Here is a 23639-nt window from a genome sequence, read left to right as displayed (position 1 = left end):
TGTTTTAGATTTTTTCCCAATATGTTAAGATTCCAGGTGTTTGAATATACTCCCCCCCCCTCCTCCTTCTTTTTAGTACATTTCAAGGATGCTTATTTTTGTATCTCTGTATTTTAACATAAGGCAGGTCATAACAGTGTTGGCTGATAGAGTAGTGTTAGTAGCTCTGATAGCAGGTAGACAAAGTAACTAACACTGAACATAATTAGCAAAGACAGAAATTTTAATATAGCAAAGAATCCTAAAAGAATAACATCAAAGCCATTAATCTGTAATAAGGTCTTGTTTAATTTACCGTTTACTATTCTTCTTGCTATTCTACATTCCCCTGTTAAAGTTCGAAAGTTTCTTAACTGAGATACCATGACTTTTTCTCTTTATTACAATTAGAATTATTAGAATATTAATAGAATTATTTTGGTTTATTCATTTGTTGTTAGCTGCCTTCATGTAGATTTCAGCCTATGAATGAGAGACCTCCAAATCGCTCTTTCATCAACAGCCCTGCTCAGGTCTTGCAGACACAAGACAATGGCTTCGCTGATTGAGTCTATCCATCTGGAATACAGTCTTTCACTTTTCCTATGTCCTTCCACCTTACCAAGCATTATCATCTTGTATAGTGAATTATGTCTTCTCATGTTGTGGGCAAAGAACACCATACTCAGTTTAGTCATCTTGGCTTCTAGGGGGAGTTTTGGCTTGCTCTAGAACCCCTCACTCTATTTTTTTTTGTCTTGTTAGCAGTCCATGATATCCATAGAAGTCTTCTCCAGCACCACATTTCAAATGAGTTGATTTTCATTGTATAGGCTTTTGTCACTGTCCAGCTTTCACACCTATACACAGTAAGGAGAAATACAATGACATGGATCATCTGAAATTTAGTATTCAGTGTTATATTTTTACACTTCAGGATCTTGTCTAGTTATTTCGTAGCTGCCCTTCCAAATCCTAGTCATCTTCTGATTTTTTACTGTTGTCTCCCTCCTGATTGATTGAAGCAAGGTAAGAAAAATACCGAACTATTTCAGGATCTTCATTGTCTATTGGCCATTATTTTTGTTTTCTTAATGTTCAACTGTAACCCAGCCTATGCCCTTTCTGCCTTGATTTTCTTCAGCAGCTGTTTCAAGTCTTTGCTATCCGCTAGTAGTGTAGTATAATCTGCATATGTTTAATTATTGATGTTCTTTCCTTGAACTGTAATTCTTCCTTTTTCCAAATCTAATCCTGCTTTGTGTATGATATTTTTGGCAAACATTTTAAACATGGGGTGATAAAATGCAGCCTTGCCGGGCCCTCTTGTCTATTGGAAACCATTCTGTTTTTCCGCATTCTGTTCAGATAGGAGGCTCTTGTCCTGAGTACAGGTTACGTACGCATCAGAGCAATCAGATGTTGTGACACACATCCAGTTCTTTAAGAACGATCAATGACTTTTCATGATCTATGATTTTTCTGTAGTCTATAAAGCACAGGATGATTTTCTTTTTAAATTCTTTAGTGCACTCCAATATCCAGGGCATGTTTGCAATATGATACCTAGTGCCTCTTCCTTTCCTAAACCCAGCTTGAACATTGGCATTTCTTGCTCCATATGTGGTAAACATTTTTGGTCCAAAACACATTGCAGAAATAATCCACTTTGAGACTGCTTTAATTTCCATAGTTCAATGCTAGGGAATTCTGGGAACTGTAGTTTTGTGAGACATTTAGCCTTCTCTGGCAGAGAGCTCTCATTCCATAATAAATTGCAATTTGTAGGATTCCCTAGCACTGAACCAGAGCAGTTAGAGCAGTCTCATACTGGATTATTTTTGCAGTGTGTTTTGGACCTTTGTTGTAGAATTTTGTGAATCGCTTTGCTGGCATGGGAAATTAATGCAATGCTTCTGTAGGAATTAGAATGTATAGTGAAGATTTCCAATGGGCCATTGTTTTGTTTTCCTTATTTGTTGACAGATTTTAGCTAGAACTAGAGTAAATTTTCTCTGTAGTTTGAAGGAGCTCTATTTGTATGCTATCTGTTCCTGGTGATTTATTTCTTCCAAGTGATCTGAGTGCAGCTTCTACTTTATTTTCTAAAATTGGAGGTTCATCTGTTAGCCTACATTTGGACATTAATATATATTTGATGTTACTTCTTATCAAAAAGGGACTCTTTTTCACATTGTCTTTGAATTCTGTGGGGATGTTCTTCAGGTATTATTTTGGCATAATGGTTGATTTATTGTTCTTTTGCTTTACTCTAACTTTTGCTATCAACAGTTCATCACTGTGCCACAACCTCCTGGCCTTGTTTTTTTGCAGAGCAAATGGAGCTTCTCCATCTTCTGCTTCCAATTATGTAGTCTATTTTATTTCTGTATTGACCATTAGGTGATATCCATATATACAGTTACCTCTTGGGTTGCTTGAAGAATATATTGGCAGTGAACAAACTGTTGGCCTCTCAGAATGCAGCCAGTTGGTCTCCTGATTTGTTTCTTGATATTAGGCCAAAATTTCCTACAATCTTTGATTCTGCTCCGCTTCCTATTTGTGTATTAAAATTGCCTATGGTTAACAAGAAGGCCTGTTATGGTGTGTGATCTGTTTCCTCTTGAACTCCAGTATAGAATCTTTCAATTTCTTTTTCTCTGTAGATGAAGCATAAATATGGGTTATGGTTATATCGCTGGGTTTTCCTTGGAGTCTTATTGACATGATTTGGTCAGATTTTAGATTGTATCATTTGACTGCTTTTGCTACATCTCTTCTTACTATAAATTCCACCCCATTTCCTCTTTTTAAAAAATTCCTGAGTAAAATATCTGACTCAAAATGTCCCTTTACTGTCCAATTTAGCTGATACAGTCCTTCATACAAAGGCTTACCATCATTCTAAATAGTCAGCTGTGCAAAATAATTGTCGCACTTATATACAAGTGTACTAAAGGTATATACAGCTGTACACTGTATTAGTAGAGTCAAATCAGATATTCAGTTCCTTGCTTTTATGAACTGTTGTTGTTGATTAGAGACTGTTATATCAGTTGGTTTCTAAGTACTTGGCATTGTAAAGTCATTATTCACTTATTTTATTAAAATATTTCAGTCCTCGCCTACATTATAGCATCTCAGAGTGATATAGGTTCTGCCTTACCTTATTATATCTACCTACCCTATGATAGGTTTGCCTTAGGGTTGCCATAAGTTGAAAATGACTTGAAGGCACATAACAACAATAATTATATTTTTCCATGTACCTTTAAGTCATCTGTTCACTTATAATTACTGTATATACTCGTGTATAAGTCCAGAAATTTTCGTCAAAAAATTGACCCAAAAATCCCAGGTCGACTTATCCATGGGTCAAATGTAAATATTATACTTTAACTCTTATTAAAAAGGGAATGATCCCCTGGTATAAGGCAAGAGTGCAATCTGTCCTAGAAGCACTGACTTCCCTCTACTCTCTCTTCCATCCAGCCTTTAGTATGAGTTAAAACAGTTATGCCTGTCATAATTTTGCAGGTTCTTTGGCATTGTTTTCCTTTGCTTCATCATTTAGATCCTTTGTTACATGCCCCAAAGTTTCACCCTTGACTTATGCAAGGGTCATATCAAAATCCATAATTTTGCCTCCAAAACTTGACCTCAACTCATACATGAGGTTGACTTATAGTCGAGTATATACGGTACCCCTTTAGGCATGGAATTCTCGGAAGTAGTGACGTCCTTAGGGTTGGTGTCACCTGGTGCGGTCATTCATGGGGGGAGGAAGACTTATGGGGGCAGGACTTCTGGCACACAACTTCCGATGCGCTCTGGGATATGTGCGTACTGCTGGAAATACCCTGTGCCGCCCCCCCCCCCTCCCAGGGAGCAATCACAGCACCTGGGGTGCCTCTCTGTGGAGCCTTGGTGGCCCAAAAAAGCCCTGCACGGTGCAGGAGAGTCGGCCTGGTGTAATCCCCCCTTCTGGGGTGTCACCTGGTGCAATCCGCACCCCCTGCGCTCCCCCAGTGACGCTACTGCTCAGAGGTGGTTTTGGTCAGTTCCTTCTGCTGAAATATAGCTTGCAGCACCTGGTATTCCTTGACAGTTTACCATCCAAGTACTAACCAGGGCTGACCCTGCTTAGCTTCCAAAGTCAAATGGAATCTGATGCTGTTAGGGTACTTAGGCAAGGCTGTTATTCGTGTGTGTATATATATATATGTGTGTGTGTGTGCGCGCGCAGTATAATCCTTTATTTTGGCGTAATCAGTCTTAGCATGGGACAAATGTCTACTTTTAATGTTCATTCTGACAGGGTTAGTATCCTTGAATTTTAGTGAAATACTAAATTGTATTTTTTTGTGATGAAATGACTGTTAAGTATTGAGCAACAAATTATCGGGATGGCAGCATAAGTAATCCACTGATATCTTGGGTTTTATTCTATGCGCCAAGGCAGAAGACAACATTCCATCTTTTTTTTAAAGGCCGTCTTCTCTGACAGTTGTTTTTAACTGCCTGCCTGCCGTCCGGGTGAAGGTAGCTTCTTATCCGAGGTTTTATTCGATTTAAAACAGATAAAATGGACAGAACTAAACAGAGAGAAAATACTAAAGAAAGTCAGGTAAGCAGCTGATTGCAGCAGCAACAGAAACAATGAATTTACAATCTAAAAAAGGAAAGCAGCCCTCTCAGATGACCGATCTAAAACGGGTCTCTGGAGATTATATTTCACTTCACCAGATGAGCGAAAATGAACATCTCTCTGGTAATGAGATGGAAATATTTAAAACAAATATTTGTGTCCTCCAGTGAAAGTGAAATGGAGGAAATTGGCCATGGCTGCTGTGGAGGAGATGAGTCCAAGCAATCACATGGTTCTCTCTCCAAAACAAACATTGGAAATAAAGTAAAGGAGTTTAAGAAACAAACAAACAAACAAACAAAATGCTCTTACTTACCAAGAAAGTAATGAAAATACAGGCAGGGACTTTAAAACAGTCTCTCCTGTGAAATCTCCGGTAAGGGATTTTAGTTGTCCTAAGGCTACGAACAGTTCAAACCGGCATGTTGCCTTGCTCTCCACAGCTGCAGACAGCAAAGAGGCAGAGATTGTTTGGGAGAGGAGTCACAGGTGACAGCAATCTCAGATCCTCCCCTAAAGAAGAAGAAAAAATGTGAAAATAAGCTCTGGTAGTAATAAGTCCACAAAGTCTAAAAATGTGGCAGAAAATAATGGTCTCTCACCAGTGAAATCATTGGATGCAGTCAATGCTGAAAATAAAGTGCAGAAAGAAATACTTTATTCATTAATAAATTTAATAAGAGATATGCCAGAATGAGCTGTAACTCAGCAGTTCATGGATTCCACATATAATCAGCCAGAGAAATTTGAAACATGGCTTATTCAGAACCTGGCACTTCTGAAATAAATAATCCATTAGTAATAATTCAGAAATATTAAATATTATTAAAAATATGAGCACATCTGGATTATTAGTGTTAGTCAAGGTAATAACAATGGTAAGGAAAAACATATACTAACAATAAATAGTAAATCTGTAGAGAAACACGTAACAGGTGATGTGAATAATATTCAGAATAGAAAAAGACAAGTAGGTGACACTCATGGTGATAGGATGGAAGAAGATATTCCAGCAAAATGCATAAAAAAGACAAAACATATTGAAGACAGTATAAATGATTCAAATGATGATAACACAGAAGATGAAGAACATCAAGATAACATGGATGATTACGCTTCATCATATTTAGAACAGGAAGACATAGTGGTGACTGACAGATTATTTCAAATGGATAAATTTAAAAATTTGCTAAAGAGAGTCTTAATAACATTAGGATTTTATGAAGACCATATCAAAGAAACTAAAAATAATCAATCAAAATTAGCATCAGTAATTAAAAAGCAAACGGTACAAAATGAAATTATACTAATGCCAGAAATATTCAAAGATTTAATTGAACTGGAATGGAGATCATCAATATACACCAAAAAACTTGTGGGTCTTTCTCATCAGCTATATATATTTGATAGAGTGGCAACCCTAGATAGAGACACAATGGAAAGGTTTAAGATACCCTTAATTGATGTACCTTGTCTCGAGCCATAGTGCCACGAAAAGGGGATAGCATACTGAAAGAAATAGATGAAAAAAGTGTGGATGCATCCTTGAGACGTGCACATGATAGTGTAGCAGTGGCATTGAGAGCATCATTTGCTGCTTTTATGTTCTCCAGAGTACACTGTATTGATTTGGGAAGAGAAGAATTTAAAATTAATACAAGCCATGTATTTGAAAGGAACACTAAACACGAAAGCAGATTATCTGAGTTGACATCAGGTTCATCTTGGGGAATGGATGCTACATTCAGAGGAATTCAACAGGTTGATGAAAGTTTTTGGTCCATTCAAAATAGATTTATTTGCCTCCAGAAAAAATCACAAGGTTCAAAAGAATTTTTCAATAGAGAAAGATCACAATGTGGAGGGGATAAATATGTTGAACAGTCATTGGCCAACAGGTTTATTGTATGCTTTCCCTCCAGGGAAGACAATACAAAAAGTACTCAACAAACTACAAATGGAGAAAGCTCATGTACTTCTCATAGCACCAAATTGGCCAAGAATGCCATGGTATTACCAAAAAGGCCATTACTAAAAAGACTGTAAATAAACTGACCAATGAAACTAAGGGAGAGGCCAGATTTACTGACACAAGATCCAGTATTGCACTTGAACCCAGCATGGTTAAATCTGACTGCATGAGAACTGAGAGGATGAAATAACAGCGATGTAGGTATACAACTCAAGTACAGTGGTCCCTTCCCTTATGCAGGGGATCCGTTCCACACACACACACACCCACATAAGGGAAGTTTCACGTATGCTCAAGCCCCATTAAAAGCAATGAGGCTCATGGTGCGTGGTGGCGTGTGCCATAGTTGCGTGTGCCATTGCTTTTTCCAGCATCTCTGCCACCACTTCCAGCATATGTTGGAAGTTGCATAATGCACGGCTGCATATGACGCAGGTGCACTGTAATTGATACCATTTTGGCTTTGAATCATAGAATCATAGAATAATAGAGTTGGAAGAGAAGGATAACAACTCAGAGCATATATAACTGTACATGGAAGGTGTTTATTAACTGGTGCAATAGTGAAAAAGTAGATTTCAAAAATATAAAATTGCAACATGTTTTACGTTTCCTTCAAGAAGGTATAAATAAGAGTCTAAGACCAAACACACTGAAAAGACAAATTGCAGCTTTATCAGTGATCTTGAAATTTGGAAATGGTACTTTAGCATCAAATGAGCATATTCAAAGATTCATAAAGGGTGCAACTATAACAATGTTCCCAACCGTTCATAGATTTTCGTCTTGGGACTTGCATATAATATTAAACAGATTAATAAAACCTCCTTTTGAACTAATGCAGACTTTTTATTTAAAACATTTATCTTTTAAAGTATGTGTCTTGGTGGCAATAACATCAGCCAGAAGAATATCAGAATTGGCAGCCTTGTCAGTACAACCTAATTTTTGCAGGTTTGAATAGGACAGGCTAGTACTGTCATTGGATGCTTCCTTTTTACTTAAGTATATCGGAAAGCACAGTTATAACAAGAATATTAACTTTCCTACTTTTTGTCCTAATCCTACGCATCAAAAGGAAAAGCAGTGGCACACATTAGATCTCAAAATGTTCGTAGTGATCAATAAGAAAAGAATAGAATCAATCAGAAAAACTGAATCATTATTTATATCATTTAATCCATGTTCGTTGGGTCATAAAACATCTAAGACAACATTGGGAAGGTGGATAAAAGTATGTATCTTAACGTGCTATGATTTGGAGAGAAAACCAAGGCCACAGAATGTATCACCACATTCTACTAAAGCTATGGCCACTACAAAAGCATATTCAGTATCTACTTCACTACATGACATCTGTGAAGCAGCAGGGTGGAAAAACCAAGTACATTCATTAAGCATTATAAAATAGATAAGTTCAAATTGGCTCAAGCAGCATTTGGATGCATAGTACATATGTAATTAAATGGAAACCCACCCAATATACAAGGACTTGTTCATATCCCAAGATATCTGTGAATTACTTATGCTGCCGAGAAGTTGTACTTACCGTGAAGAGTCATTCTGGGATGACAGGATAGGTAATCCACACCCTCCCTAACTTGGAATACTAATTTGTTGCAAGAAGGGGATGGAAACAGCATTTACAGTAGGGAAATTGTATATCAAACTGATATACAAGATACAACATTAGGTAAATAAGAAGTCTATAGACAGCAGGATAAGGTGGCTGGTTAAATAAACTGTCGAAGACGATTAGAAGTCTTTTTTTAAAAAGATGACTCCTGCCTCGTGGATGGTGCATGGGATAAAACCCAAGATATCAGTGGATTGCTTATCCTGCCTTCCAAGAATGACTCTTCACGGTAAGTACAACTTCTCATTTATTTGGAGGAATCCATTAAATTACATTTGTGCTATGAGATGACAAATTTGCACAGATATGTAGAATATAATAAATCTTAACTGGTCTGTTAATGAGAATTTTTCTTTGGATTCTGATTTCTCAGCATCATGCTCTGATGGAAGAACTGAACCGTAGTAAGAAGGATTTTGAAGAAATCATTAAAGCCAAGGATAGGGAACTGAAAGAGACCAAGGTATGAACAGTAATAAGATAAAACACAGTGGAAGACGTTGATGGTTCAGACATTATTGCAAAGCTTTTGTCTTTTTAAGTAGTTGTTCAGCATAGAAAGGAAGCCCATCTCTTTCTTTACAGAAGTAGAGGGCAAGCCACCTTCACACTACCCTTCTATTTTCAGGGCGATATGGTTGGTAGGATAAATTTTAATCTGGAGCTTCAGAACAATTCTTTTGTTTGGGAATGCAGAGAAAAATGAGTTTGTCTCATTAAAAAAAATATGCCTTATGTCCAATACATAATTGGTTGTTAACAGTTATTTATGTTGTGTTTATCTTTTTCTTCTGGGCTACAGGAGGAGAAAGAGAAGGCAAGAGCTCAAAAGGACGAGGCACTGAGCCAAATGAATGATGTACTGGAAAATGAGTTACAATGTACAGTTTGCTCTGAATACTTTATAGAGGTAAAATAAGCAACATAGTTTTGTTTGAATGGGAAAAAAATCAACATGAATAGCACGGATGCCTGACTGAATTTGGTCCCAAGTCAATTTTAAATTTACTTAACCCTGTTTTATTTATGAGATTTCAATGAGTTGGATCTATGGTTTGTGTGTGTGTGTTCTTAGCATGAACTCTTTTTTTTAATTTTTTTTAATTAAATTTTAAGAATTAAAAAACACACAGCAACAATATCAAATATTCATCACAACACAGACTCACCCACCCCCATATCAAATTTTACATGCAAAAGGTTAAACAAAACATAGGCACAAAGACAAAACAAGGGGAAAAAATCGCGTAGCCTGGTAAAATGCATATTCCATAAATACATAAGTATTGTGTCTCATCTTTTTTCCCCCCTCTAATACTATTTATTTTCTTTATCTTTCCCTTCTTTTCCTTGTATCTTTATATCCACCTTCATTGTTCTGTCTTTAATTTAAACTCTACCGTTACCTTCTACTTCTTGTATCTTCTTTCTCTCAATTCCTTCTTCACTTCTCTCTCCTCAACTTATCTGCTCTACATCTTACTTCTCCTAACTTTACTACCTTCTCTCACCTTCTCACACCTACTTTACCCTCATTCATCACTTCTTCTTTCCTCTTCCACAATCTTTCACCTCATTCTTACCAGACTTCTCTCTCTAATCCTGTTGGGTATATTTGTTCTAAATTCTTACCCTTTTAAATTTACTTAAAATTTAGTTGTTATTCTTTCCCAAAAATCCAATCACAGCGATAGTATGAATATTTGTTCTTTAATTTTCCAGCTGCTCTAGAACTTGCTGCTTTCTATTTATTGATCCTAAACGTATAACCTTTTTTAAACCCTTTTATTTTCCTTAGTTGTTTTAAATTCCCAAAATTCTCATATCACATTTACTCTCCAAATCTTATATTCTACTTTAAATTCAGTATATATATTCTATTAATTTGTTTGTTACTATTGTTTACTGAATCCAATTGTTGCTATTTTTCCCCATTCGTTATCCAAACATTCTAGAACTTTAGCCCATTCTTCTTCTACTTCATCTAAAGCTTGATCTCTAAGTAGCTGTGTCATTTTATCCATTTCTATTGCATCATATACTCTAATCAACCAATCTTTTTTACTTGAAATCTTTTTCCCTTTCCATTTTTGCGTTAAAGCCAGTCTCGCCATTGAAATTAAATAATACAAAATTTTTCCATATCTTCTGTCTGCTTCCTCTTCCCACATATTCAATAAAAAAGTTTCAGGGAGAAATTTGATTTTAACTGGTAAAATCAAATTTATCGTCTCGTATACTTTTTTCCAGTAGTTTTTAACTAATTTGCATGTTCAGAGGCAATGATATAAGGTTCCAGGCTCTTTTTGGCATTTCCAATATAAATTATTTGTTGATTTATAAATTTTAGATATCTTTTCTGGAGTCAGATACCAACGAAAAAACTTTATAATAGCTTTCTCTCAGGTTTTGTGAAGCCGAATATTTTAATCTTTTTTTCCAAACCACTTCCCATCTATCCAAATTTAAAGGGTAACCAATATTTTTTGCCCATTGTATCATATTTTCTTTTATTATTTCATCCTCTTGTTGCCAACTTAATAGTAGTTTATAAAATTCTTTTATCCATTTTGGATTTTCTTTTTCTAGTATTTTCCCGAATTCACTTTGTTTGACCTCAAATCCTGCTATTTTGAAATCCAATTTAAATCTTTCTTTTATCTGCCAATCTAATTCTATCTCCTCCTCAGAGAGTTCCTTTTGTGTTTTAAGTTCCAAATTCTCCTTTTTGTCTATCTTTAATAACTTTGCATAGGTTAACCAATCTGTTTTTTGTCTAGTTTCTGGCCTTTGAATAGCTTCTTGTGGGGAAAACCAACAAGGAAATTTTGCCATGATTCTAAATTTATACTTATTCCATACTTTATATAGTGACCTTCTAATGTAGTGTAAAGTAAAATCTTTATTTACTCTTACCTTATCATATCCCAGATATGCATGCTATCCAAATGATAAATTGTCTCCCTCTATCTCTAATAACTTTTCGTCTTTTAGCAATATCCATTCTTTAATCCACATTAAACAACATGACTCAAAATATAATTTTAAATTTGGTAAGCCTAGTCCACCTCTCTCTATCGAATCCTGCATTATTTTTAATCTAATTCTCGGTCTCTTTTTTGCCAAATGAAGTTACTTAAATCTCTTTGCCAAATTTTAAAAAAATTGTCTTTAATTACAATTGGAAGTGTTTGGAATAAATATAAAATTTTTGGAAAGACCATCATTTTTATTGCTGCTACTTTCCCCAAGAGTGATAAATTACATTTTTTCCATTTCTCCAATTTCGATTTAATTTCTTTCCATGTTTTTTTATAATTCATGTCAAATAGTTCACTCAAATTGCTAGATATTGTTATCCCTAAATATTTAGCCTTTTTTTCTGTTTTTATCTTTAACATTTCTGATAATTTCTTCACTTTCTCTAGGGGCATATTTTTAGTTATTATCGTAGATTTATCTTTATTTAGCTTACACCCTGCTATTTCTCCAAATTCTTCTACTGTTTTTAATAATTCTGTTGCACTCTTGCAGGGGTCATTTTAAAAAATCACCAAATCATCGGCAAAGGCTCTCACTTTATATACATGTTTCTTTATTTTTATACCTTGTATATAATCATTATTTTTAATCCTTTTAATCAGTCTTTCAATTATAGTTATAAACAGTAGTGGGGAGAGGGGATAAACCTGTCTTGTACCCCTACTAATTTTTATATAGTTTGTTTTTTCGCCATTCACAATAATCCTTGCTTTTTGATCTTTATAAATTTCTTTAATCCATCCTATAAATTTAGAGCCTAATTCCAATTTCCCCAAAATTTCGAAAAGTGTCTTCCAATTTACAGTATCGAATGCTTTTTCTAAATCCAATAGTAATAGACCTAATTCTCTTTCATTATGTTTTTCATAGAATTCCAATACATTTAATACTAGTCTTGTATTTTCTCTTATTTGTCCTTGGGGTAAAAACCCTTTCTGATCAATATCTATAGTATCTTTTAGAAAATTCTTTAATCTGGTTGCCAAAATTGCTGAAAAAAATCTTATAATCAATATTCAGTAGCGAGATTGGATGATAATTTTTGATTTCCTTAGTATTTTTTCCTTCTTTCGGTATTAATATTATATCGGCCTCTTTCCAAGTTTCTGGGATTCCTTCTTTTAATATAGAATTTAACATAATTTGTAGGGGGCCACATAATTCGTCTTTAAAAGTTTTATAATAATGCACCGTAAAGCCATCGGGTCCTGGGGATTTTCCATTTTTCAAATTGTCAATTGCTGTCTTTACTTCCATAAAGCTGATTGGTTTATTTAATTCTTCTAATTGATTCTTATTTGGGTTTATAAATTCATCTCTCCCATCTGCTAGATAATTTTGGATTTTTCTCATATCTATTTCTTGATCTTGGTACACCTCTGAAAAGAATTGGACAAACCCGTTTCTTATATCTTCTTGTTTAGTTACCATTTTGTCTTCTACTTTTAATTCGACTATTGTTTTCTTGCTCTGTTTTTTCCTTAACATCTCTGCCATTCCTTTACCAACTCTATTAGCTTGTTCAAAATTCTTCTGTTTTAAGCTTTGTAGCTTTTTGCTAATTTCCAATGTGTCTTTATTCATTTTTTGTTTTTTTAGTAGATTAATCTCTTCCAATATTTTTGAGTCTCTCAAGTGTGTTTCCAATTCTTTTTCCTTAGTTACTATTAATTTGAGTATCTTCTGTTCTTTCTCTTTCTCCCTTTTATTCAGATAAGCTTCTTGGTTAATTAAAAAACCCCTCACTACTGCTTTCCAAGCGTCCCACACATTCTTTAGCTTTATATCTTGAGTAGTATTCTCTTTAAAATAATTTATTATTACCTCTTTTGTTTTTTTGATAACTTCTTTATTTTGGATTATAAAAATCTTTCAATCTCCAATTGTTTGTTCTAGTTTTTTGAGAGAGAGTTGCTATTACAGGATTGTGGTCCGAAATTAGTTTTGGCTGAATTTCTACTGATTTAATCAAATTACATAACGATATTAGTACCCAAATCATATCAATACGCGAAACTGATTGCTCTTGAACATACGTGATTGTTACCTGTTTTCTCCTATTTCATAAGAAATCTGTTCCAGAGGGTTGGAGAACACTTTGGAACTAAATGGGATTTTGCATTGAATATGCCATATCCCATTGTATAGAGATTTGAGAATTGGTGAAAACCACCTCTCCTTCCCTGATCTGAATCGTTATGCCTTCCAGAAACAAAAGGAACCCTTCCATTCAGACCCCTAGAGCCAAATGGATTTGTCTATAGAATGGGGAGCCCATCTGTAATCATGCAGAGTGTAATTGCTGTTTGGATTTGACTAAAATACGGGCTGTTGTCAGGCAATATGAGTAGGAATGGCAGTATTGTGTCCCTCATTTGCTACGTAAAATAGCAATGCATTAAAAATCCCCTAAAGAATGGATCTTAATATAAACATAAACATTATATAAATGGAGAGGTGACAAACGTGGGGTCAGCTAGCTTGCCAAACATTAAAGAGCAGTAGAGTACAACTCTGTTTATTTATTCTTTCCGATAGTGTAGAGAGAGAGAAACAATAGAACTTGGTTGGATTTTTAAAATTTTTTTGAAACTAAAACACAAAATAGAACTTCAAGGGTATATTGAAGCATTCCTTGTAACAGTCAAATGAAAATGTTGATGCATGTGCATGTCCAAATACATAGACCTTGGCACTTGTATTGTTAATTTCCAGATAAAGTTGGCCCTGTTCCCTTGTCCCTTTAGTGGTCTACCTTTTCTAAGAGGCCTTTTCCCTCTTCTTGATGATTGCCTTGTGTTTTCTTTTTAAAACTGAGTTTATGAATTAAATTGATTTTATGCTGTGCTATATGAAATATTTTTAGTATTTTGATTTTTTTTGGTGTGTACAGCTTTGAAACCTCTGAAAATGAGGCAGGATATGAATTCTAGTATAACATAAATATGCCCAAAATCAATAAAGTCCATTTTATACAAATTAATAAAAAGTAACCTTTTAAACTAGCCATATGTGGGCTGAACCATTCAGGGTACAATCATAGAATCATAGAGTTGGAAGAGACTTTAAGAGCCATCCAATCCAACCCCCTGCCATGCAGGAACACACAATCAAAGCATCCCCAACAGATAGCTATCCAGCTTTTTTCTAAAAATCTCTGAAGAAGGAGATTCCACCACTCACCAAGGGAGTGTGTTCCACTGTTGAACAGTGCTTACTATCAGAAAGTTCTTCCCAGTGTTTATGTGTAGTTTGACAACCTTGCTCCAGTATGACACTCTTTCAAATATTTAAAAATGGCTATCATGTCCACTCTTAGCCTTCTTTTTACCAAGCCAAACATATCCTTCTCCCTAAGATGCCCCTCATAGGGCATGATTTTTAGACCATTTTACTATTCTGGTCATCCTCCTCTGAACATATTTCAATTTGTCCGTATTCTTGACAAGCCAGGTGTCACCCATCCTATATCTGTGGATTTCAATTTTTTCTCCCTGAGACTAGTACCTTACATTTCTCTCTGTTGAAATTCATTTTGTTAGGTTTGGCCCAGCTCACTAATCTGTTAAGGTTATTTTGAATTCTGATTCTGTCTTCTGGTTTATTAGCTACTCCTCCTAATTTGGTGTCATTTGCAGATTTTATAAGCATGCCCTTTATTCCATCATCTAAGTCATTTATAAAGATGTTGAATAGCACTAGGCCCAGGACAGAACACTGTTAGCAACCCATTGGTTACTTCTCTCCAGGATGAAGAAGAGCCATTGGTGATGAACTTTTGGGTTCAGTCAGTCAACCAATTACAAATCCACCTAATAGTTGCATGGTCTAGTCCATATTTTATTTACTTGATTGCAAGAATATCCAGGACCCTCTCATGGTTACAAAAATCCATGGCTGCTCAAGTCTCATTAGATACAATGGTGTAATAAAATAGTGTCTTTTATATAAAATGGCAAACAGCGAGGTTTGTTTTCTGGAATTTATAAAAAATATTTTTGAGCTGTGGTTGGTTGAATCTGTGGATGCAGAATCCATGGATATGGAGGTCACTGCCACTTAAGAATCACACCATTTCCATTGTTGCCTCTTTTGCCTTCTGGACAATGAAATTGTCTGCAAGGCAAGTGAGGAATTTGTTGGACCTTAAATTTTTGGCAGAGTCTGACTTCCAGTAACTATCGGATAGTTGAAATCCTCCATTACTACTACATTTCTTCTTCCTGAATGTATGGCCATCTGTTCCAAAAAGACATCATCCGAGTCCTCAATCTGGCTTGGGGGGGGGGGGGGGGAGGCCTGTAGTAGGCCCTCATAATGACATCACTGTTGTTTCTCTCCCTTAATTTCCCCTATATGCTTTCAACCTGGCCTTCAGGATTTAGGTGATCCTGGTGTAACTATAATGCTCATCCTCCTTTCCTGTTTGATCCATTTCTCTGAAGTAGATTATACAAGACAATACAAGAGGCTGCAGTCAGAACTGAATCGGAGAAACAGAATGGTTCCCAATCAGTAAAGGAATCAGGCAAAGATGCATTCTCTCATCCTATTTGTTCAACATCTTTGCAATCTAATTATAATCATTTCAATGATGGCTGTTATATCATATTTGCTTTGTGTTAGGAGTTCAAGTTTATTTTGTTTATTTTCCATGTTCTGTGAATTAGTGTAGAGACAGCTAATATTGTTGTTGTTAGCTGCCTTCAAGTTGACCTTGACTTATGGCAATGCTGTGGACAAGACATCTAAAAGCCCCCCTATCATGTACCTCTCTATTCAGGTCTTGAAGGCTCAGGCCTGTGGTCTCTCTAACTGAGTCTAGCCATCTGGCTTGTGGTCTTCTTCTCTTTCTCTGCCTTTCACATATCCTAGCATCATTGGCTTTTCTAATGAGTCTTTCATTCTCATGGTGTGTCCAAAATATATCACCCTCAATTTAGTCATCCTGGTTTCCAGGGAGAGTTCAGACTTTATATGCTCTAGGACCCATTTGTTGGTCTTTTTGGCTGTCCACAGTACTCTCAGCAATCTTCTCCAGCATCACTTCTCAAATGAGTTGATTTTCTTTTTATCTGCTTTCTTTACTGTCCAGCTCTCACATCTGTACATGGCGATGGGGAAATACAGTGGCTTGGACGATCCTAACTTTAGTATTCAGTGTTATGTCTTTGCACTTTAGATCTTGTCTTGTTCTTTCATAGCTGCCTTTCCCAATCCTAGAGCCAGAGCAGATGGGTGTGAAAGAGCAGCCCAAGTCCACTCTGACCACAAGCGGGTTGGGGCTGTGCTGACTGCACAGTCTGCTGCAAGAGTGGGCTATTTGAACACCACACCTCCAAAGCAGCTGGAAGCTGCTTCTTTTTTCCTTTTTGTTCAGGGCCCTAGTCTCTTCTGATTACTTGACTGCAGTCTCCATTCTGATCAGTGTTTGATCCAAGGTATGGGGATTCTTTGACTATTTTGACTATCCACTCTCCACAACTGCCATCTGCCAGCCTGAGAAGGAGTTCGCCAGGCAAGTCCAGTTCCATCAGGACTAAGCCTGAAGGAAGGAGACTCCGTCCTCCACAACTGCCATCTTCCGGCCTGAGGGAGTTCGCCAGGCAAGTCTAGTTCCATCAGGACTAGCCTGGAAGAAGGAAGAGCCCTCCCTCCAATCCATCTGCCTTGGTCCAGGCCTTAGAGGGAGAGAAGAACCACTGGACCTCATCCCTTTTCCCTCCATCATTCCCTTCTCCTTTTGTTTCGTGTCTTTTAGATTGTAAGCCTGAGGGCAGGGAACTGTCTGATTAAAAATAATATTGTAAGCCGCCCTGAGAGCCATTAGGGCTGAAGGGCGGGATATAAATACCTAAATAAATAATATAAATAAATAAATATTTCAATTTTCTCTTTATATCTAGGATGAATTCCTGTAGTTCTTCCATGGTCATTATTTTATATATATATAACTATATATATATTCAGCATTAAGCCTATCTTAGCACTTTCTTCTTTGACTTTATCTAGTATTTGTTCCAGGACTTTGTTATTTTCTGCTAGTAGTATGGTGTTGGTTACGTATCTCAGGTTGTTTATGTTTCTTCCTCCAGTCTTCACATCTTCTGCCTCTGAGTCTAAGCCTGCTTTACATATGATATTTTTTACAAAGATGTTGAACAAAAGGATGAGAGAATGCTTCCTTGCCTTACTCCTTTACTGATTGGGTACCATTCTGTTTCTCTGATTGAGTTCTGACTGCAGCCTCTTTTTCTGAGTATAGGTTACACATCAAGACAACCAGGTGAAGTGGCACATCCATTCCTCTAAGAGCAAGCCATAGCTTTTCGTGATCTGTGCAGTCAAATGTTTTGCTGTTGTCAATAAAGTGCATGCTGATTTTCTTCTGGAATTCCCTTGTTCATTTCATTATCCATTGTACTAGATGGTATTAGATTAGCTTTAAGATGTCTATGCATTTTATTAGACATCTAATACCATGGCTCATTTCCACTGTCTGATTATTAAAGTTTTTTTTCCTCCCACTGTTGAGATCCTGTACTATTCTGCCAGTTCTGTCTATAACATCGGAACTATCATTTCCAGCACTTGTTGAACGTCTGCCCTCAAGCATTAAGCCTTTTTATAAATAAATGTCCTGCTTTCCAGGTAGAGAAATACAGTTGGCCCCTGTATCCATGGATTTTTCTGCACAGATTCAACCATTAACAGTTTGAAAATATTAAAAAATATATAAAATTCAGTAAGTAAACCTTGATTTTGCCATTTTCTATAAGAGATACCATTTAACCATGCCATTGTATTTAATGGTACTTGAGCATTTTGTTATCCACCGGGGGTGGGTATCCTGGAACCAAATCCCAGCGGATATCAAGGTCTGCTCTATACCTCTTACCATCTTCTGTGATAAATGAGAAAACACACAAATATTGATTCAGTTGATATGGTTTTCTTCTTCCCAAAATGGGACTGAAGCCGGCTGTTATAGAGCTGTATCTTTGCTTTACAGGCTGTCACTCTAAACTGTGCACACAGTTTCTGCTCCTATTGCATCAATGAATGGATGAAACGTAGGCTGGAATGCCCAATATGTAGAGGCATTATAACATCCAAGACACGGTCATTAGTTCTGGACAACTGTATTGACAGAATGGTGGAAAATGTGGATGATGAGACGAAGCAACATCGCCTGTCCCTCATCCAAGAACGAAAAGGTGAGAGGTGGGTCTTCCATTCTTAGGGATTTGCACTTTCATTGTCACCTGCTTAAGACAGTGACTGAAAATAAATGTTTAGATCAGGGGTGGGTGAAATGGCTCTTGCAGAGTACCAAAAATAAAGAAAATAATTTATCTTCTGTATATTAATTTATGTATCCACTCATCAGATCATATGTTCAAGTGAGAGAAAATATGTTCGGTTTGTGAAAAAGAAGAGGAAGGGCTTTACTTATGAGCCTTCAATGTTCTGCCTTGTTGGTGGCAAGCAAAGAGGCAGCCTCAAACTTATACTGCACAGCATGTCTCTGAGTATCATTGGAGTTTGTGTTGAGGAAGATTTCATGTTGTGAAAGTGACAGTGAGAGTCAAACAGCTGGTTTTCCAGGGACAAAACAAATCAGCTCCAGCTGAGTCTAAAAAGTTTTAGAGCCGTGATGGCGAACCTATGGCATGCGTGCCACGGGTGGCACGTAATGCCATTTCGCCAGGCACAGGACAAGGGAGTGTGCCCGTTCCGCCTCCTCCCTGCCATTTTCGGGCCAGAAAATGGCGCCTGGGAGAAGAAGGCAGAGGCACGCGCATCTGGCTCCTCCTCCCAGCCCCCTTCCCCTCAGACTCCCTTTCTTCCACGTGAAAGGGCTCCTTGGAGCCCGTTCACGCAGATGAAAGGACCAAAGAGAAGGGGACTGGGACGTGTGCCCAGCTCCCTTCCCCTCGGCCTCCCTTTCCTCCGCGTGAAAGGGCTCCTTGAAGCCCATTCATGCGGAGGAAAGGTACAAAGAGAAAGGGACTGGGACGCGTGCCCAGCTTCCTTCCCCTCAGCTTCCCTTTCCTCCATGTGAAAGGGCTCCTTGGAGCCCGTTTGCGCCGAGGAAAGGTCAGAGGAAGAAAGGATTGGGACGCCTGCCCAGTCCTTTCCACCTTGGCTTCCCTTTCCTCCACGTGAAAGGGCTCCATGGAGCCCATTCGTGTGGAGGAAAGGTCCGAGGAAGAAAGGGTGGGCAGCCTCATCCTCCTGCCCGCAGGGCTTTGCCAGACCTGAGGTGTCCTTCGGAGGACACCTCAGGTCTGGCAAAGCCCTGAGGAGAGGAGCAGGGCCTGCGGACCCTTGCTCTTCCCCCCCACGGGCCGTTACTGGTCCCCAGCTGTCTCTGCACCTGTCACCCCTCCCCCAATTTCCCCCAACTCTCAGAGACAGCTAGAGTCCGGGAAAAGGCGTGGGGGAAAGCCCCGCCCCAGAGGCCCTGCCCCTGGAGGGTGGACGCCCCACCTCCGGCACGTGGTCCCGCCCCGGAGGGTGGAAGCTCCACCCCTGGCACGGCGAACTAAAAAGGTTTGCCATCACTGTTTTAGAGTTTAAGTTTAAAGAGCCCTGGTGGTGCTGTGGTTAAATGCATTTACAGCAGCCACTCACTCACAAATTATAAGGTTGCGGGGGTCAAGCTCGACTCAGGCTTGCATCCTTCCAAGGTTGCTAAAATGAGCACCCAGCTTGTTGGGGGCAATTAGCTTGCCCTTTGTAAACCACTTAGAAAGTACTTAAGTGCACTGATATGCAGTATCGAAATGTACTTGCTAATTGGACAGAGTAGTCACTAAAAAAAGAAAAGCTTGATAGACAAAAGTTTGAAAAAGAAGAGGGTTTGAGCACAAGAGCATTTAAAATAAAGTTCTGTAAAGAAAAATGTAGCTGATAAAGCATTATGAAGGAGAAAGTCTTCAAAGTCTGTTTGTCTGAAAGTGTGCAGAGATAGTTGGTTGTAGCAGCTGCCATTTTGAAACAGCTGTGGCTTGTTATGGATGCTGTTTTGTGAGGGAAGGGACCATTGTATTTATTGAATCTGCATGCTCTGTGTTAAAGGTACACTTAGAAAATGTGGCATGATTTGTCTCGCAGCTGGGTCTTCCTGCATATTAGGCTGGATTGGTAGTGAGTGTGGATTTAACAAAACTATAGCATACTCTCCAAGACCATCTGAGTTACTGTCTGAACCTTGGTATAAAAAATACCCCCAGATTTAAAGGGAAAATCCTGGCACCAAGATTTCTGTATTTCATCCCTCCCAGTTATGGGGTAGTTGTGCAATAAACCCAGAAGTTGATCCTTAGGATTAATTTTTATGTTCATCAACTGAATCAGTGGAACTTATTTATTTATTTATTTATTAAAGGTGTGTATTTATCATATTAAAAACCTATGGCTACAAACATCAGTGAAAATATCAAGATGGAAGCAAGTTCTTGCACCAAAACCCTTTTCTATTTGCCCCTTACCTGCCTACAAATCTTTCTATTCCTCTAATAAATTCAAGGTTTATATTTTGTTCGAAACAGCAAGGTTTATATTTTGGTCGAAACCTTTTTCGTAATGGCAGACCAAAAACAATTGATAAATTAACTTTAGATTTAGAGACATTAAAAGCTAGTTGGTTTCATCTCCATCAGATAATTGCATTTACACGCAAATTAAAGGAAATAGGACCACCATCTAGATGACTTACTTTTTTTTTTAAAGTTTACCATTGTGTTTTCTGTCGTAAAAATGTAAGAGGAAATGTTAAAACAGATTTCAGTAATTAAATATATACTCTGTTCACTGGTTAGATCAATTGTTGGTCTTTGCTTTGAGAGACTCAAAGTGAAATCCTCTGCTCAGTTATGTGAAGTCTTTGTGTCTTACCCTGAAATAATTATGGACTGACAGTTCATATGCCACTGGATTATTTGAGGATGTATAGCTTAACTTTATAAGCTAATTCTTGTGTTAAGATGTTATGGGTTGTTTTGGTTTTTTTAAATTAGCCAAAATTATGCAAATATTTTTTTCAGAATTTCCCCCCCACTCTGTTTGTGTTTATTTTTATTTCAGGGAAACAGGCTGTTCCGGAGACCCCAGCACCAGAATGTGAAAGCAGTAGTCTCATGTCTTCCTCAGACAGCGAGAGCAGTAGCGATACCTCAGCATTAGACAGTGAGACCAGTAGTATTACATCCACACACTCCATCATGTCAATAAGCAGCTATGAAAGTGATGATTCAGAGGAGGACTCTGATAACCATCATATCATCTGAAGCATCTGTGCTGCACCTTTGTAACTGGAGAATTTGCTCAAACTGTTTTCAGGGAGAAAGGATCAGACACTTCCAACAAAAGTGTCAGACACTTCAAACAAAAGAGATGGAATTTTACATTGTGTCATGGCCCTTTTCTTAAGTGGATGTATTCTATCCTCATCTCCAGCACATGGCTGAAAGTTATATGACTCCAATTCACTTTTCTCACTAGAGTCATGATGACCAAACTTCCGTTTCTGTGCTTGCTATTATTAATTTGGGTAATAATACACTACTTAGTTGAATAACCTCTTCCCCTTTTAATAGGTTTAGTATTGCCAGCTTCACACTAAGGATTTTCAGTCTTGAATTGCGCAGCTGTTACCAATTTTTGAAAATGTTTGGAGATAATTTTCAAGGTTTAATTTACCTACCTTAAGATCCATAAGAGCATCTTAATCAGTTTTTCTTTAAGTGCTATTGCTGAAATGGAACAAAGGTAGTCAAAACTAGCAGTGTTTTATGAAATAGGTGGAAAGAAGGGGACTTTTGCCTGTGGAACAGCTGAAATTGGAGAATCAAACTCCAACAAATAGAAAGTGGCCGTGACACAAGTGTCAGTGTTAACAGAATGTTGCCTGGTCTAAATTTTCCAGAAACCAGGTTCAGTTTCAGGAGCTTTATTTTCAAACTAGCAAGTAGCTGACTAAGCCTTTTTGTTTGGCTTAGTGTGAGTAGAGGTAGTTACTAATATTTTTATTTATTTAAAAGGTACAAGTTATATAAAGGGAAGAAAAACCCATTTATTTGTCTGTTGTTGCATTTCATGAGCTACTGTCCATTTCTCATGTTTCTAAGGAAAGAAATATGTAGATATTCCCAGTTCTGTCTCTCTCCCTCCTTCTTTCTCTGTTGTTGGATCTAACTGCCACTTTTTTTTACTTTAATGCTAGAAATTTCAAACTTTAATTACTGGGTAAAATAGTGTCAGTAAACATGATCACAAGCATACTTACATAAACTCCCAGCTCAGAAGGTATTGATAGTACAGTTGTCTGAAACTGATAAACCAGATATGAGGGCACATAGCGTCTTTGATCCTGGTTTGGATTGTAGTATAATATCCTGTATTAAGTTTTATTATAAATTACATAATAGTGCTTTTTTTTTTAATTCTGAAAAAGTGGAAAGTGTTTTTCCTACCGAAAATGCCTGCTTATAAAGTCTTCCTTCTGACTTGGGTCACCTGGAACAGGACTTTAGGAGGAGTTAAATGCTTTTCTTGTTGAACTTCTGTAGATACAGTGGTGCGTGTACAGTAGTTCTACTTGATTGCAGCTATTTGGCAACTATGAAAAATGTCTGTTTTATTTTGCTTTCCCATTATTGTTCCTTACATGGTGATACAACTTTGGCATAGAACAGTTTTATGCATACTGTTATGTGACAACTGGAGATGTTTGTTTCGCTTTGTGTACATTGTGCACATGTAGTGAAACAGATACTCCTTGTCACAAGTAGCAGTGCACATTTTGGTTTTCTGTTCTGGTAAACATGGTAATGAGTGAAGCAGCCCCTTTGAACCAAAGAATGGCCAAAAAGCTGCTCTGGGAATCAACATGGAAACCCTTTAGTGATTTGTAGGTAAAACAATTTGTTTGTCCTATTAAACTTTCTTATGAATTGGCACATGCTGTGATCTTAATGTGACCTCTCTTTAAGTGTTTTTCTAGTGCAACAGTTCTTTAAAATTATGGACTTGCTGTGAGAAAGTATGGAAGTCTGTATTTCCCATTTCTGTGTGGGTTGCTTATAGTGCTAGCATTTGTTTTTCAGTGTGTTAGGGTGTTAAACATTCAGATACCAAACTGGCATTTTTTTGTAGAAGAGATAAATGCCCCTCTCCAGAGCACATAGATTAGAGTGCAGGTAGGAAACATGTGGTCTATGGGCCTTTTGTGTCTGCTAAGCAGTTTTAATGGAGGAGTGACTTTTTTTGACCCCAAATGACCATTAGTCACCTGAATTTTGGGCGCATTTGGTCCTCCCCAAACCCAATTACCGCCTGTAGAAGCCTCTCTT

At 37.4% G+C, this 23639-nt stretch overlaps 1 protein-coding gene across 3 annotated transcripts in view; it reads left to right on the top strand.

Moving 5' to 3' along the window:
* The window catches only part of RNF8 (ring finger protein 8), a 36452-nt gene extending 13206 nt beyond the window's left edge, over positions 1-23246 (top strand). For 2 of the 3 annotated variants that reach the window (XM_089529610.1, XM_089529609.1), the window contains 4 exons: positions 8612-8701; positions 9041-9148; positions 18293-18497; positions 21373-23246. In XM_089529610.1, the coding sequence (XP_089385736.1) occupies positions 8612-8701; positions 9041-9148; positions 18293-18497; positions 21373-21575 (606 nt within the window). In that variant the 3' untranslated portion in view covers positions 21576-23246. Of the gene's footprint in view, positions 1-8611; positions 8702-9040; positions 9149-18292; positions 18505-21372 lie in introns of all 3 variants that reach the window. The other variant, XM_089529611.1, reaches the window with a different exon arrangement.
* Positions 23247-23639: the final 393 nt, after the last annotated feature.

This window comes from Sceloporus occidentalis, unplaced genomic scaffold, assembly GCF_023333645.1.
Source record: "Sceloporus occidentalis isolate IW3139 unplaced genomic scaffold, rSceOcc1.0.p SCAF_6, whole genome shotgun sequence".
NCBI lineage: Eukaryota > Metazoa > Chordata > Lepidosauria > Squamata > Phrynosomatidae > Sceloporus > Sceloporus occidentalis.
The sequence above is the reverse complement of the archived record's forward strand: the minus strand, read 5'-3'. Positions and strand labels throughout refer to the sequence as shown.